The sequence below is a fragment of the Natator depressus genome, chromosome 7, assembly GCF_965152275.1.
Source record: "Natator depressus isolate rNatDep1 chromosome 7, rNatDep2.hap1, whole genome shotgun sequence".
Taxonomy (NCBI): Eukaryota; Metazoa; Chordata; order Testudines; family Cheloniidae; genus Natator; species Natator depressus.
This window is the reverse complement of record NC_134240.1, coordinates 93,489,673-93,507,910: the sequence shown is the minus strand read 5'-3', so window position 1 is coordinate 93,507,910 and position 18,238 is coordinate 93,489,673. Positions and strand designations below refer to the sequence as shown.

The window sequence follows — 18,238 nt, the reverse complement described above, 5'->3', positions numbered from 1 at the left end:
GCTGTATAATAATGCTGAAGAATTGCAATAGTTTTCAGAAGTCAATACATATATTGCTTTTTCTGGCATAAGATAAGAAATGGATGTTCATTATATGTGCACAGAAGAAGACGAACCAAAAGATTAGCAGCATGATATTTGTCCATTGAAATATATATCTTACAGAATTATAGAGGCACCATTTTAAACCCAACTACTGGATTCGCTATCAACATCCTTTTAGGTCAATGCTTTAAAAAACACTTATGCAGTCAAATGTTAATTGAGGCTGATAGGACATATGCAAATCCAGGTTTCCTGGGAAGGGTAACTTTTCTTTGTGATCGCATATGTTCATTCCACCTTAGGTGTGTGCACACCCAGTGCACCAGAGCCAGAGATTTTTCCCTTAGCAGAACCCGTCAGGGTGGTACATGTGCCCTCTGCATGATGGTGTAGAGGAAGAAGCTGCTCCAGATTCTCCACAGTTCCTTCTTACTGTCCTTTAGGAGTGTCCTTCCAGATATTGTGGAGAGTTGGCACCGATTCCCCTTCTCTGGTGCTGAGGAAGGCTCACGGATCACATTCCTTGAAGGAGCCATGCTCGTCTAGAAGGTTGAGGTCCCCATAACCATTCTCCAGTGAACAAGCAGAAGGATGAGGTGGAGGATGGGACAAAATAAAGCTTCTTCTGGGAAGAAATGCTCCCCAATACACACCTCTTCTTTTCCTTAATGATCATTGAGGCCAGCCAGCCAGCCACTTCTGTACCAATCCCTTCAATGCAAAAAATATCTTGGTACTGATGACACTGGAGGGCTATCCAGCAGCATGTTACCTGTTCTGTATCTCTGAGCTGGATTCTCCAGTAGTGCAGTGGACAAACTAGTCGGTACTGCTTGATCTCAGGCTTCATCTATAAACTTACAAAGACTGGTTCAGCCCTTGATACTATGGTCACCGTCAAGGATATCTCTGACCCACACTTTCCTACTATCATGCCACAGTGTCATGCGGGGAGCTCATATTGTTGCTTGTCCACTATGACTCCTAAATCCTCTTCAGAATTATTGCTTTCCAGGATACAGTCTCCCATTCTGCAGATGTGACATGCATCCAGGAACTTTGCATTTGGCTGTATTAAAACGCATTCTCTGTGAAAGGATGCAGATTACCAAGTGATCGGCTTGCTCTGTGTGACTAACCTGTCCTCATTATTTATCACTGCATGATCATTGTATTATCCACAAATTTTATCAGCAGTGATTTTTATAGTTGCTTCCAGATCACTGACAAAAATGTGAATAGTATTTTAGGCTCAAACAGATACCTGAAGAACTTCATTAGAAACATGCCTATATGATGATGATTTTTCCCATTGACAACTACTTTTTGAGACCTACCAGATAGTTCTTAATCCATTTAACCTGTGTCTTTAGTGATTATTCTGTTATGCTAATTTGTTGTTCAGAATGTAGTGCAATACTAAATCAAGGTATATTAAATCTACACTGTTACCTTTATCAACCAAACTTGTAATCTCAAAGAATAAAATCAGGTGCATTTGACAAGGCCTTTTTTCCATAAAACAAAGTAGAATGGCATTAATTATATTTCCATCCTTAATCTTTCACTTGAATACCATATCCACTTGTTCATTATTTTTCCCTGGATTAATGTCCAGCTAACCAGCCTGTACCTACCCGAGTCTGTTTTTTGTTTGCCCTTTTTTAATATTGGCACCACAATGGCACTCTTCCAGGCTTCTGGAATTTTTCTGGTATTCCAAGATGTATTAAAAATTAACATCAGCAATCAGATCTCCTCAGTCGACTCTTGGGTGCAAGTTATCTAGGCCTGATGATTTAAAAACACTTATCCCTAGCAGAGGTTGTCTAACCCTCCTTAGTTATTAATGGACAGGAAAGTACTGCATCATTCTCCATGATATGAATACATCATTCTGCTTCTGTACAAATGCAGCACAAATATTTAATGAACACTTGTGCATGCTGTCTCATTACTAACAATGTTAGTATTTTCATCTAGTAATGAGCTCCGTACCACAGAGTAGGTGCAGCAGTGTCCCTACCAGATTTCCTCTTGCTCTCTACCCACCTGTGCGCCTGGAGCAAGTTTCAGGGTAGTGAGATCAGCAAATGCTGATTGAACAGCAGACATAAGGCCCATGTCAAATCAAAGATTTTGAGTGTTCCAGGAGCACTGCAATCCTTTTATTACGAAGTCAGCTGAGGAGCAGCTCAACTTCCACATGACTCTGTAGCATTGCACATCTTGCCCCAGTATGCTGGACAGCACAGCTCTTCTTGCCTGTCTCTTTTTCTCAGACCCCCATGCTGGTAATCCGTAGAATGTCTAGCTATTTCTGGCTGGGCACAGGACAACTTCAATATAGGGAATTCCCAGACTCTCCCCCAAGCTTCAGTGACTTGCCAGTTTGCCAGTCATCTGGGTCTTGCTGCAAAATTGACTAACAGGAGTTAGGCAGATACTGAAGAGCACTCTTTGGAGTCAGGACTTATGTGATATCCTTCTAACCACTTATCTGTGTCCCAGATGAGGAATAATGGGAAGGGGGTCCTGCAAGTAAGCTGGGGGAAAGTAGGGCAAAGGGAGCTGTAGGCGTGAATGGAAAGGAATGGAATGATTAACAAAAGTGAGGAGAGACAAAGAAATTAATGATGGGAGATATTTAGAAAGGGAGAAGGAAAGGTCTGCTGGAGGGATGTAAGGTAAAACACACTCGTCAGGGGTGGGGGGGAAGAGAAGAAATGTCAAACAGAAGAAAATAGAAGAAGAAAAAACTGGGCCACATTAAATATTCTACAGAAAGCTTCAATCAGGATGTAAAATGTATTTTGACATGGTGTATGTGTAGTGGGAATCCCAATTCATAGGCACCAGCTAGTACTTTTTATTCCCCATTTAAAAAACGGGGGGGGGGGGGGGAGACATTTTAAGCAAAGCTCCCATTGGCTTCATTGGGGCCAGAATTTCACTCAGTGTTAAAGTTGAAATGAAAGTGTGATCACCTGTGTCTTTAACCCAGTGTTTCTTTCATCACGCACAAACCCCACCTCCTCTTTTAGAGGAAATCTGGTTGTGCTATAAGCACAAATTGGTTTTAACTCTAGTTTTCTTTTCATTAGGTTACTACTGTTTTCAATGAAGTTACATCAGCTTTTAATTTAAATCCTAATATTTTACAACAATTGGACAGTAAACGACAACAAGTCCAAATGACTGTTACGGAAACAAACCAGGAATGGCAAGTGTTACAGCTGCGAGTCCATACTTTTGCTGCATGTGCTGTTGTGAGCTTACAACAACTTCCAGAAAAACTAAATCCTGTCATAAAACCTTTAATGGAAACTGTCAAAAAAGAAGAGAACACACTGGTACAAAACTATGCAGCTTTGTGCGTAGCTAAGTTACTTCAACAGTGTACATCAAGATCTCCATGCCCCAACTCGAAGATCATAAAAAATCTCTGCAACTCTCTCTGTGTGGACCCACATCTTACTCCCTTAGCAGCATGTCCTGCACAACCTCAAAGCAGCCATGAAAACTCTAAAGGTATATTGTCGAAGTCTGTGTCAGTTTTTTGAAAAAAAATTGCATAAATGAAATATTTGTTGTTTTTTTATATAGTAGATATCTACATGAGTGTTCTACTTATGTATTTAAAATCAATCAGCTGTTTTAACTTCTTGTTAGAACTGTAGGAGATGTCTGAAAAATTAGTAGCTATGTACATTTATTTTTTGAACATAGCAGTGTAGCTCAAGAATTGGTTTTAGTGAATTTTCTGGAAGTTTTTGTGTGGAAGACTTTTTAAAACACAACAAAAAAATGGACTCCTGGGATGATTTTTAAATTGAAATGTTTCATGGAGCAGAAGTGTGATGCTATGTGGAAATGAGGGATGTGTTACTATTCTGTTAGAATAATATTGCTAGTACAATTTTACATAGAATAAACCTAATGTGGTTGCATGCTGTAGTTCTGCAGTCTAATCATAAGACAACTGAAAATTAAATGTTCACAAATACATGTAATGATGTTGTTAACAGAAGAAATCAGACCCTGCAAATATAGTCCTGAAAATTAATGCTTTTCTATTCTTGTGGCTGAAAAGTAAATCTCTACCTCTCAGATGAACAACCTGAATCCTAAACTTTTAAGAAACAAAATTTTTGAAATATTAAATTTATTGTGAGGCTTGACTAACATTTTATGTCCTTTTTGTATGTGTGTTTTAGAATTGCAAGTAAAATACTTTTGAAGTAAATTCCACGTAACATATACATATATGGTACCCACATATCTGATGAAACCTAAAAATGTGGTTGGTTAATCTTTTTAATACCACTCCTACTACTTGAAAAGTAGCTGAAAAGTAAGGCTAGTTAATCACATCTGTATTAATTCTTCCTTTAGATCTGTGGGTGTCCAAAGTATATTTCCCATCTTAAATTTCAGGGTAAAATTCTTCCGAGTCTCTACAAACAGAGATGGGGGAGTGAGTGTGCATCATGATGATTTTGGTCTGAGCTGCTTTCCTTAAAAATTTTTGCAGTTATACATTCAATTTTACTATGAACTACTTGCTCACTACTAGTGTGTGGTTTCTCTCCAGAGTAGCCCAGTGGACTAGGCACACCCTAATTAGGGAGGTGTGGCTTCCATTCCTGGCTCTCACTGACCCACGGTGTGATCTGGTGCAAGTCAAATCCCCTCTTTCATTATCCACAAAATGATATTTACCCTTCTTTGTAAAGCAAGTTGAGATGCACAAAGAATAGTTGATTGTTACCACTGCCACCCATTTCTGGTACTGTATTTTAAAGTAGATTGTCAACTTTATCCTCTTATAGGACCCAACTCTGAGAGAGATGGGATGCACCATACTGTCACCAAGCACAGAGGAATAATTACTCTGTATAGACATCAGAAAGCTGCTTTTGCCATCACAAGTAGGCGAGGTCCTACACCAAAGGCTCCAAAAGCCCAAATTACAGACCTTCCAACAGGCAGTAGTGGAAACCTCACCACAGAACTTGATGAGGTAAATAAGTTGGGTTTGTGTGTGTTGGTTTGTTTTTTTTAAGAGCTAGATTATTGATTATCATTATACTTAAGACATGTTCTTCTAAATGTAGCTGTATTTCAGTCAATGGAGTTACACAAAGGATGGCGCAATAGTTTTTCTTAATTAAAAACTGAGTCCATGTTTATTTTTTTATGTTGTAAGCAGCATGAAGAACTTTATGCTCAAATAGAGGAAGAATTAAATATCTGTAGTGGTATTAAACTTAAAATAAACTAATTCTAAAGGGAAACATTTAGTCCTGAGTAAAACAGCTATTCATGTAAATGGGACATGCAGAATTAAATTCTCAAGTACTACATTAAAAGTGTGCCCTCTCCCTGGTGTCTACATTGGGGGAGGGACAGAAGACTGCTCAATATGTATTAAAAAAATCTTCGGGTTCTGTCTCAGATTTCTGTAAGTATCTCTGAATTTCACATTTGTAATGTGGCAATTTTATTTTTGCAAGTGTTGCATTAACTAGTTGAATTAAAGAATCTGAAAGCATCCCATTAATACCTTATTCATTAAAATCTACTTCTAAACAATTTTATTTTAAGCCATTATTTACTGTGTAAATTTGTATTTAGTATTGCTTTGGGGGACCCGGTAGAAAGTAGTGTTAGACTGATACATGTAATCTATATGAATAATAGCTAGTCTTCAAACAACTGGCCACCTAGCAAATCAAAGAAAAAATTTAGAACTGATCTGCTTCATACAATAGACTAGTGTAAATTCATTTGAAAAATATCATTTCTAAGGTAAGGTCACCATGGTTAAATGACAAAAATCTTTTTCTTTCTTACTCATCGGTAACTTTTAGCTTGAATGTGGAAGTTGTCAGAGGTCTGATAACTTGGCTTTGTAATTACACATTACTTAGTTCCCTTACAAACATTCTACGTACATGCCTTTGTGTAAATAATTAAGTGAATTAATTCACTTAATGTGCTTCCTTTTTTGATATTTTAAAAGTTGAACTGGATATCTTCTGCAGAAGCTTAACTTTTTCTAGATTATAAGTTCATAAACCATGAAAATAAATTCATATTTTATGAGTAACTCCAACCAGTAAACTGGAAATGGCATGAAATTAATTCTGTATGCTCAATAAAAAGAGGAAGCTGTTCTCTGAGGTATTTTGTGGGGAAGAGATGCTTGCTGTGTTTTCTCTGAAGGGAAAAAACGAAGTTCCTATAATGCCAAATAACTTATTGTGAGGCTCTGAAACTCAAGAGATGCATTTACACTAGGGAATCTTAGTGGAAAACATAGGGGGAATCTTTTTATTTATTTATTTTTATTTATTTATTTATTTATTTAAACCTGCTCTACAAGTATACTTGGCAGAGCCTTGTCTATGCTTTGGCTCCCATCAGTACAGATTTTTCTTCTAAAACTCCTTAGTGTAGACAGATCCAAAGTATGAACTTCAACTGGATATTTGCAAAAGTAAGATGTCTTTTCTGCCATGCTTAGTGTTCAAAGAGCTCCATTTGCTCCACTAGGACTTAAGTGCTTAACATTAAGTACTTAACATGAGTAAGTCTGGCAGAATCTATTATATTGTAACTCAAAATTCATAGGTTTCAGCGTAGCAGCCGTATTAGTCTGTATTTGCAAAAAGAAAAGGGGTACTTGTGGCACCTTAGAGACTAACAAATTTCATAAGCAGTTATGGCCCTGATTCAGCAAGGTAGTTAAACACATGCATAACTTTAAGCAGGTGAGTCGTCCCCTTGACTTCAGTAGGACTACTCCCCTGCTTAGAGTTATGCATATGCTTAACTACCTTGTTAAATTGGGAGCTAAAACAGAAGGAACTACTAACTGGATGCTGCATAGTAACTATAAATAGTTCAATTTGCCCTCCTGCATAATACCGCTTATAAAGAATGTAAGTGCCTGTACTGTGAACTTCCAGAGAGCAGTAATCACAGAAGTTACTTCCCTTTCTCTTGGTACAGGATTCCAAAGGTATAAAAGTTGGAGCATCCCCCAACTGTCCTTCAGTATCTTCTACCACCAAAGGTGCAGCAAGCTCAGATAAGACTCTGAGGGCTTGTCTACGTGGGGAAGTTAATGAGCATCAGGTTAGGGGGTGAATTTAAAGCCAGTAGCTATTCTTCATGAACTTTCTGTGTGGACACACTTTCTGTGCATTAACAATGGCTTTGTGTGGTTTAACTTAATACATTTCTAAAGAGTATAAGCTTATAATAATTGGACAGGGCACTCTTAGTGCACAATAAGAGTCTCCACATGAGGAGTTCATGCAGAGTAGCTAGCATGCACTAGCTATTCCAGGCTTTTCCTCATGTAGACAAGCCCTGAGTCTTCCCCTTGATGAACAGTAGTGTATAATATTGGCTATGCAATCAAATTTGTTTAAGTTTGAGCCAGGGAAGGACATTCTTAGTTTTATTTTTTTGTTCAATTTGCAGATTTAACACTTAAACCTTGCTTGAATGTAACAAGGTTTGCTTCATTTTTAAATTCCTTTAATCTACTTATTCCCTCAACCATATTTTAATTCTAGGCTCAGAAGCCATATATTGTACAGAGGAGAGGAGCTGAATTTGCCTTATCTACTATAGCTAAACATTTCGGTGCTGAAATGGTAATAGGATTGCCACATCTCTGGGATGCTATGGTTGGTCCACTAAGAAATAATATTAACCTAAACAGTTTTGGTATGTACACTTCTTATTATGTTCTTGTTTTTTTGTTATAGCATGTGTGTTATCTGAAACTGGACATCTGTTTGTTTTTAACAGATCGGAAATCCTTATTGGAAAAGGGAGATGTGTCTGCTCAGGAGTTGGTCAATTCTTTACAGGTGTTTGAAACAACAGCAGCGTCAATGGACATTCAGCTTCACCCTTTGGTAATTAGCATGTTCTACTCCAAAGTGATTTCCTGACCAAACAATTTGCATTCATTGCCATTGTTTGTTGTTCTTTTTTACAATACTTCAGTTCTTTATATAGTTGTATTGCTATTAGGTTGCTTGTGTACTCTCTTCAGATCACTTATATTAGTCTCCTTAAGAAAAGAGACCGCCTCCTGCATTTTGTTTTATTTAGCTTCTAGATATGAAAGCTGCATGTTCTATCCCTTCTTTATGCCATGCGCCTTTTTAAATATAGTTCAATTCCATATTTGTTTTATCTACAAGGTGCAGGATAGGTCAAGAAAATCAAATTATCTTATTGTTTCATATATCATCTATAAAGAGGGAGGAAAGCCATTTGGAAATGTAGTTGTTGGTAATATCTGAAATTCAAGCTACAGTGCAGTTTACATTGTGTTAAAGACAACAGCAAGCTCCTTGAATTTAAATGTATTTTGTTCTGGTTCAGAGGTTTCCAAATGGTCTGTGGGGAGCTGACTGGTCATATGGGCCTGTCTCTTCTTTGCTGTTAAACTGCATTAAAGTATAGATACAAATATAATATATTTTCCTAATTCTACTTTTCTGAATAAGCAGTTGCTGTAGTTGACTCAGGAATGTGAAATGATTTAAAGTGGAAAGAAGGGTGGTCAATACAATTATGACTGGGATAGGATGTGGTCCAATATTTCCCTGTATAGTCAGCAAGGAAGAAAATGACTAACTGAAAAGACTCTTCTGAACTTAAATGCCAAGATTTTAAAAAAGCCTCAAGTTAGGTTCCTAATTCAATATGTAAGCACTTTTTTTATTCTTTTTTTAATTTTTTTTTCAAAAGTTCTGAGCACTTAACTCTCACAGATTGAGATGCTTTTTCAGTTTGAAACTTCTTTCCTATCTGTAGAGTGCTTAGATTTTAAATTCTGGTTTAAGAACTTCATACATCTGTCTTGCTTTGCTAATTGACTTCTTACTGTGCTGGAGAATATCCCTTGTTCCAGGTGCAAGTAAATTAGTCTTACATTATGTTTGTATGGGCAGTATACTGTGTTTTCTCAGACATCTCTGCATTCAGAAGTCTTAATCTGGGTATCCTTATGGTATTGACTAGGATACAATAATTGATAAAATAAATATATTTATACGCAATATGGAGATCTGACTTTTTTTTCTTTTCTTTTCAGTTGATACAGCATTTGCCTCATCTTTATGTGTGCCTTCAGCATCCAAGCACTGCAGTGAGACACATGGTTGCTCGTTGTGTAGGTGTTATGAGCAAAATAGCTACCATGGATACAATGAATATTTTGTTAGAGAAGGTTATTCCATGGCTGGGAGCAATAGATGACAATACCAAACAAGAGGGTGCAATTGAAGCGCTTGCTTGTATCCTTGCTTGTATTATCTAAAATTGTGTGATTAACAAAAAATACAATTTCTGTAGTGTGAAAAGTAGAAAATGAAAGTAAAATTTTGTTTTATCATCCTAGTGTAGGATGCTGGGCTTCCGGTTGGATCACTTCAGTTGCCCATCAGATGAGCTTTTTTTGCTCCTGTTGAGGTTTTAGTGGAGATAGTGTGAAAGAGAATTGCAGGATTATCTTTCCAATGAAAACTGAAAGGCAACAAGTTTTTAAAATAAAATTGTATGCATATCATGTAATGAATCTGTGGCAGATTACCATCAAGGCCCATAGCTAAATAGGACTATCAAAAAAAAATTAAACCTATTAAGTGGATAATATCTAACCTTAAGAACTTGGAGAGTTATTTAAACATTCTTGCTTAGGACATTAGGCAACCACTAACTGCCTAGGGTACTTCTGAAGCATCTGTCTCTGTTAGAGGCAGGATTCCAGACTCTGACTTACTGATGTGATCCAATGTGGCAATTCCCATGTTGCAAACAATATGTACAAAGGGTTGTTCATATACCCCTTTTATTTCATGTCTGTCTTCATATGTAAGACAGCTCTCTGTCCTATATACCTGAACAGTTGTGATACCTTCAGTGTTTTTTGTCTTTTTTGAAATCTGGTAAATGTGTGTTAAATTATTTGTCCCAAAATGCAGGATTTGTAGGGATAACAGAAGTTGGAACAACAAATGCAGCGTTCTTCTTCAAGTGCTTTTCCCTGTGGGTGCTTTTCTTCAGATGCATGCATGCCCATGCACCTTTGATTGGAAATTTTTTATGGCAGTGTTTACAGGTCCAAACCCGCGCCCTACACATCCTCAAGCTTCAATCTGAGAGTTTATAGGGAAGGGCAGACTCGCTCCTGCTTCAGTTCCTTTTCAACCACCTGTAGCCTGAGACAGAGCCTTGTTGTCTCTTAGTGTGTCTCTTAGTTAGATGAAATTACTGTAAAGTGGGTCCATAACTGGTTGAATGACCATACTCAAAGCGTAGTTATCAATGATCCGTCGTTCAGCTGGGAGGCCATATCTAGTGGGGTCCCGCAGGGGTCTGACATAGGTAGGGCCCTACCAAATTCCCATTCCATTTTGGTCAATTTCACGGTCATAGGATTTTAAAAATCATAAATTTCATGATTTCAGACATTTAAATGTATAATTTCAGTGTTGTAATTGTGGGGATCCTGATTCAAAAAGGAGTTGTGTGGTGGTCACAAGGTTGTTGTAGGGGGTGGAGGTTGTAGTACTGCTATTCTTACTCCTGCGCTGCTGCTGGCTGCAGCACTGCTTTCAGAGCTGGACAGCTGGAGGGCAGTGGCTCCTAGCCAGGAGCCCAGCTCTGAAGGCAAAGCCACCACTAGCAGCAGCGCAGAAGTAAGGATGGCATTGTAGGGAATTGTCACTCTTACTTCTGTAAGGCTGCTGGTGGGGCATTGCTTTCAGAGCTAGGCACCTGGCCAGTAGCCACTGCTCTCTGGCTGCCTAGCTCTGAAGGCAGCGCAGAAATAAGGGTGGCAATACCACGACCCCCCTAAAATCCTTGCGGACCACTCCAACCCCACCGCAACTCCCTTTTCGGTCAGGACTCCCAGTTTGAGAAATGCTGGTCTCCCCTGTGAAATCTGTACAGTATAGGGTAAAAGCACACACAAGACCAGATTTCCTGGTCCATGATGCATTTTTCATGGCCATGAAAAATTTGGTAGGGCCCTAGTCATGGGTACGGTACTAGTCAATGTTTTCATTATTTGACTTGAATAATGGAGTAGACAGTATGCTTATAAAAATTTGTGGATGACCCCAAGGTAGGGGAGGGGGTTGCTAGCACTTTGGAGGACAGTATTAGAATTCAGAATGACTTTGATGAATTAATCTGAAGTAATCAAGAAGAAACTCAGTAAAGACAAGTGCAATGTGTACTACATTTGAGGAAAAATCAAATGCACAACTACAAATGGGGAATAACTGCCTTGGTGGTAGTACTATGGAAAAGGACGTGGGGGGTATAGTGCATCACAAATTGAATATGAGCATGTGTGATGCAGTTATGAAAAAGACACTCCAGAATGGCATTAGCATTAACATGAGTGTCAGTCATAAGACATTGGAGGTAATTGTCTGCTCTACTTGGCACTGGAGAGGCCTCCAACACAGCACTTGAGCTGGTTCTGGGTACCACATTTTAGGAAAGGTGAGGGTAAATTGGAGAGAATCTGGAGGAGAGCAATAAAAATGGTTTAAAGAACCTCACCTTACAAGGAAAATTTTAAAAACTGGGCCTGTTTAGTCTTGAGAAAAGAAGACGGAGGGAATGGGGACCAGGGACCTGATAAGTCTTCAAATACGTTAAGGGCAATTTTAAAGAGAAACAGTGATCTGTTGTTCTCCGTGTCCACTGAAGATAGGACAATAAGTAATCAGCTTAAACTGCAGGAAGGGAGATTTAGGTTAGATATTAGGAAAAACTTTATCAGGATGGTAGCACTGGAATAGGCTTCCAAAGGCAGTTATGGAATCTCCATCATTGGAGGTTTCTAAGAACAGGCTGAACAAACACCTGTCCGGGATAGTCTAGTTTTACTTGGGTCGTGCCTCAGTGCAGTGGGCTGGACTAGATGAGCTCTCAAGGTTTCTTCCAGCCCTACATATACATGATTCTGTGTTTTTGTTTTGCCAGCAGCTGTCTACTTTGACAACTGGCTTCTCTGGGGCTGGTCCCTTGTAGAGGTTCAGTCTGCAGGCTTTAAGGCTCTGGTCCTGTTCTGCTCTTTGAGGCTGAATTTAGAATTGTCTATCTTGATGCCAGTCCAATGCATCAAGTTTACAGAGATTACTCTTGATTTCAGAACCACCAGAGCTTTCTTGCCATCAGATTCAGCAACCTAATCTTGGACATTCAGAGGAGTCCTCAAACTATAGGTTGGATCTGCCTGTAAGCTGTTAGGTTACATTTGTTATGTCCCACAAATGATGGGGGTTGATTTGCAATATCTCCAAACCTAGCTCAGGACAGTCTACGAACCCAACAAACACAAGAGGGTGTCTTGGCCAAGAGGGTGTCTATTCTGCAGAAGATTCTCAACTCCCTCAGTGGAAGGATCCCAGCAAAATCTGTCTGGGACCCCATTTATGTGCCTTTTCTCTTTGTCAGAGAGCCTGCACCATCTTGGGATTCAACTTTGTCCCAAATGCTCTGATGAAAACATTCTTCAAGCCCATGGTGAGCTGCTCTCTGCTTCATTTATCTTTCAAGACCTCCTGCTTAGTAGCAATCACCTTGGCTAGGAGAGTTGAGGAATTGGGCGCCGTTATGGCTGATCCACCTTACACAGTTTTCTGCCGGGACAAAGTGACGTTTCATCAACACCCTCGTTTCCTACCCTAGATCTTTTCATACAGCCATATTTAATCAGAATATTCAGTTGCTATTCTACCCTAAACCTCACAGTTCTAGGAAAGAAACTGATCTTCACATCCTGGATGTTAGAAGAACTGTAGGCGTCTACCTCCATAGTACCAAAGCCTCCCCTAGGCTCTTTGTTTCTATATATCTGCTCAAAGACTGTCTAAATGGGTTTTGGGCTGTATTCTGTCATGCTATGAAGCTTCTGCATGATACCCTTCTTCTAGGGTGACTGCCCACTGTACTAGAGAACAGTTTCCCTCTATGGCTCTGCTTAAAAACTGCTACTGTTTTAGACATCTGTAAGGCCACCCCCTGATTTTTCCAGGCACTAGGCAAATGCAGCCTTTGGGATGGCTGTCTTCCAATTGGTACTAGACCCTGCCAGCTCCTAACTCAGTAGTCTGGGCACTGCTAGGGAGTCACCTGAAGTGGCTCACCCATAGGGACCACTACTCAAAGGAGAGGTTACTCACCTGTACAGAAACTGGAGTTCTTTGAGGTGCTTTGTCCCTATGGGTGCTCCACTCGCTGCTCTCCTTCCCCTCTGCTTTTGAGTCCTGGTCTCTCACCAAGTTGCATGGTAGAGAATGAACTGGAGCAGCAGCGGGTCTGCCCTTCCCCACGTATCCTCAGACCAGAGCACAAGGAGATGTAGAGCAGAGGTGCAAACCCATGGATTCTGCTGTTGAAAATCTCTGATCAAAGGCATGTGGGCATGCATGCATGTATGAATTGGAGCATCCATAGCGACAAAACATCTCAAAGAACTCCAGTTACTGTGTAGGTAAGTAATCTCTCCTTTCGTTGGTAATATCAGAGCTTAGAAAAAGCCCAAACTATTCTGAGCCTTTTTAAAGAAAATAGTTCTAATCTAACCAAAGCAAATGACCTCCTAACTGAACAGAGAAGGCAGGTAACTATTTTTGTCTTCATTTTAAAGATTGAAATGATTGTATGAACCATCTTGAAGACTGGTAGAAACTTCTCAGAACCAGAGAAAGCTTCACTTTCAAATGACTGAACATAAACAAATTATCTTGATTTATTTGCATGTGAAGTAACAGAGCAAATGAGCCAACAGTGATTTCTGGATCTGAAGCAGAAGGGAAACCTTTAGCCTGTATCCAGTAGAATGAGCTATTACTTCACTAGTTTCAATCAGAATGCAAAATCTTACAAAATTGGTAGTGTGTTTGTGACCACCCACCTTATTTTTCTGCTTGACATTTTTCTCCTTTTATGGTGTCAGTAATTTCCATATTTTGAGTTACTCAGCACTTAGTCTGAGTAATGATATGCACTATCACAGTCTGCAGTATCTGCTACAGGACATGAAGATTTCTGGCAATAGCAGTATGCTGGTGCTTATCACTGTAATGGTACATTAAATCTTTGGATTGTGCAGTTTTCAGTGTCGGAGGACCTATTTAGTCCTATTGTGTGTCCAGCCTAGAATTTTTTGTGCTACTTCAGTTAAACTTTTAAAAAATATTATGGGGGTGTCAAAGCAACTCTGTAGTGTAGGACATGTTAAAATTTACCTTTTTCAGGGGGCTAAAATCCCTCTGTTTGGTCTCCAGTTATCTTAGTTGTTGCAAAATTGAATTTTCTAGTTAATTTTTTAGGAAAAAATTTACTAACTTTTGGAAGTTTGTCATTGTGTTCAGATTTCTTTGCATTTCTCTAGCTAAACAGCCATGTCACCTACCCAGGGGAGCCCTCAATGCACCAGTGCCTCTGTGTAGAAATTCTGATTCCTGGATGCTGCTGCCTGATGTGCTGGTGATATAAGGCAGTATGGAGGAATGCTTTTAAGTACTGATGCCTTGATCAAAAGTATCTAGGCTACATCTGTACAGCTGCAGATCGCCATTCAGTCCCTCACATCAACTTAAACTCTCACCTGTTACCACCTTTCCCCATCAGCTCTTCTGGTGCACCATGCAGCAATACCAGAGAGAGCCAAAGGGGTTGAGAAAGTATGTGGGGACTAAGCTGACATAGGAGGAGCTGATAGAGACTACATTCTGATGAACCGTAACCAGTATGTTGGAGCTCTCTTCCACCCCACTTGTTTGCCATCTACCTCATGCACACCCCACACATGACCTAGCGCTCTGCAGCTCTGCGTCCACTTTACTCTTCTCTCTTGTGTTGCATCCGTGCCCTCATACCACCCTGCATCCCACAGTTTACTCCCAAATATTTTTCCCATACATCACTAGCTCCACTCCGCTATCCACATTCCCCGCCATGCCTCCCTCCGATATAAACATTTAGGTTTTATTTATTTATATATTTGATAAAAGCTGTATATGTAGGGAAGCATAGTGATGGGAGGGAGACCAGGCTTGTGGTGGTGACTGGGGATATAGATGGACACAACTAGCAACTTTCTGCCTCTTTTATGGTTTATACCTCATCTAAACCTTGCAATTCACAACTATAATTTAGCTTTCTCCTCCGTATCTCTCTGATCCATTAGTCATAATTCATATGCCTCCTCAACAGAAAATGTGCAATCTTAATTCCAATCACCTAAATATTGCAAAAACAAACTTTATCACCTAAATAATAGTATTAATGCTACAAACAATTATTTTCCAAGATGAATACTAGTTCTACTTTCAAAAGCAAAGCATTCTGTCCATTATCAGCTAAAAATCTACATCGTACACACGAACACTCCACTTCAGTATTTTTGAGATAATTCGTAAAGATCCAATTTCTAACCCTCTATGCCAGGGGTCGGCAAACTTTTTGGCCCAAGGGCCCCATCGGGGTTTCAAAACTATATGGAGGGCTGGGTAGGGAAGGTTGTGCCTCCCCAAACAGCCTGGCCCCCACCCCCTGACTGCCTGGCCTCAGAATCCCTGACCCATCCAACCCCTCCCCCGCTCCTTGTCCCCTGACCCCCTCCCCGGAAACCCCACCCCCATCCAGCCCCCCCTTCTTCCTGTCCCCTGACTGCCCCGACTCCTATCCACACCCCCACCCCTTGACAGGCCCCCCAGGATTCCCACGCCTATCCAGCCCCCCGTTCCCTGACCACACCCCGAACCTCCGTCCCCCATCCAACTGCTCCCTGTCCCCTGACTGCCCCCCCCGCCCCCTTACCATGCCAGAGCCAGCCACGCTGCCCAGCAAGAGCTCCCCCCCTCCCGGAGATGTGTAGTCTATGTCAATCTACATTTGACTTCTTAAAATGTCAACATGATTTCTGTTTAGTTTGAACTTTAATTTTGAAACTCCTTTGGTGAGATGAAGCCTCTGTTTTGTTTTCAGTGTTCCTTTCAAAGAATTGCAGCATTTCTAGGAGGGTCATCCTTAAATAACTAGTTGATATATGCATTTCTGAAATTGTCTCCCCTGATATATTTGTATAAAATTCTACTCCTGTTGACTTAATGATGCAAATATTTTGCTGATGTACAGAATATGATTGAAGTTTTGACTACTAATCACAAGTAGTCAAAAATATACCATTTGTGGTGTAAAGCAGGTACTGAACTGGTTACAATGTTTCCTTAATAACAAATACAGCTGTAATGGAACAGCTAGATGTTGGTATTGTTCCATATATTGTCCTTCTAGTGGTCCCAGTTTTGGGTCGAATGAGTGATCAGACGGACAGTGTACGTTTCATGGCTACTCAGTGCTTTGCAACACTAATTAGACTAATGCCCCTTGAGGTAAGTTGGAGTTATGTTTGAATACGTGTGTGTTCTTTTGTCCTCTTATTGTTCACTAGCCACAAGGAACCAACTTAGCCCTCACATAGGTTCAGTTCAGATAGAAGTCACTAGGAGGGGCACCTGTGTGTATATAAGGCAAAAATGAGATACTAGTAATGAAAATAAACAAAATTCTAGTGAATGGTATACATTGTCCTTTATCCCTAGCTGACCTCTCTGAAAAATCTAAATGAAGATCAAGTACAGTTTTAAATATATTGCAGACACCTTAAGAAGTAACCAGTTTTTCTTCAAGTGCATGCTCATGTTGATTCCATTCTAGGCTTGTGTGTGCCCACATGCACAGTTGTCAGAGACTTTTGCCTTAGTGGTATGCATAGGATCGGCTGTGGTGCCCCCTTGAGTGCCCTGTTCATGCGTCAGTATATTAGGCACTGCTGACCCTGTGTCCTCTCAGTTCCTTCTTACCGCCTGTGATGGTTGGTTGGAGCGCCTTGTCTTGCAAATTGCAAGAGCATTAACAGTTCTTTACAGTCTTTATCTCGGGGTTCTCAAATTTCATTGCACCGCAACCCCCTTCTGACAACAAAAATTACTGCACGACCCCAGGAGGAGGGACTGAAGCCTGAGGCCCACCACCTAGGCAAAGGGCCTGTAACCTGATCCCCCACAGCCCAGAGTTGAAGCCCTCAGACTTCGGCTTTGGCCCTGTGTGATGGGGCTCGGGCTTGGGCCCCAGCAAGTCTAAGACCAGCCCTGGCAACCCCATTAAAACGGGGTCACAACCCATATTAGGGTCCTAACCCACAGTTTGAGAACCACTGGTTTATCTTTTTTTGTATAAATAGTTTGTAGGTATAAACCTTCAAACCATGCTCATCAAGCAGTAGGTTGATGCCTAACAGTGACACCCCCCACAGCTGTTTTAAGTGTTTGGCGGAATCCCATAGAAAGGACAGGTGTTGAATCTGTAAAAACTTTCTACCTAGAACTCAAAAGGAGCGGGGTGTCCACTTGAGGGCCCTCCTGTTGGAGGCTGCGCTTCGTCCTGCATCGGAGCCCTCCCACTTGGATACCATGCTGGCACTTCAGGGCAAAGTGCTCCTCCTGGCACCATTCCCCCTCGCTGGTGCCTAAGAAATGGCAAAAGAACAAGAGCCCCCCAGCACTGGAAGGGAAAGGGGCTCTGGGCAAATGACCTATGTCAGGCCATGTGCCCTCCCTGGGGCTTCATTGGTGTACCATAGGGGTCTGGACCCCCTCCCCCCCCCCCCCCCCAAAGCCTGGCCAGAGATCCAACTCCAGAGAGCAGTAGGGGACCCTGGTCTCTCCCAGAGCCCTCATTGCCCGAAGCAGCCCCGGTAGCTAAAGAACAAGTAGGCCAACTGGCACCGCAGATGCTGCATCAGGTGACAGACTCATCTAAGACCCTGACATCTAGGGGCAAGCTGATCATGGTACTGCCTCATAGGGCAGTGGAACACCCTCTGTCACTGGACCGCAGGCTCAGATCTCCATCTCCACGGCCTCGGACCCTGGCACAGTATCCTAGCTGTCTGACCAGAAGGCCCAGGTCCTCAACGCACTCTTCCTCTACGAGACATGACACTGGAGTTGCAGCGCCGGTCCCCATACCACCGGAACAAAGAGCTTCCCATCAAAGATCGCCGCAACCTAGGTCACCTTCACCCAGGTGGTCTCGCAGACGTTGGTCCCAGCGAGGCTGTGGCCAC

General features: G+C 41.0%; 1 protein-coding gene across 2 annotated transcripts in view; it reads left to right on the top strand.

The window, feature by feature from the left end:
• Positions 1-18,238, top strand: part of BTAF1 (B-TFIID TATA-box binding protein associated factor 1) — a 95,829-nt gene that overhangs the window by 39,985 nt on the left and 37,606 nt on the right. For both annotated transcript variants that reach the window (XM_074959097.1, XM_074959096.1), the window contains exons 20-25: positions 3,150-3,576; positions 4,878-5,068; positions 7,635-7,788; positions 7,873-7,982; positions 9,173-9,374; positions 16,354-16,502. In XM_074959097.1, coding sequence (XP_074815198.1) covers positions 3,150-3,576; positions 4,878-5,068; positions 7,635-7,788; positions 7,873-7,982; positions 9,173-9,374; positions 16,354-16,502 — 1,233 coding nt within the window. The remainder of the gene's footprint in view (positions 1-3,149; positions 3,577-4,877; positions 5,069-7,634; positions 7,789-7,872; positions 7,983-9,172; positions 9,375-16,353; positions 16,503-18,238) is intronic.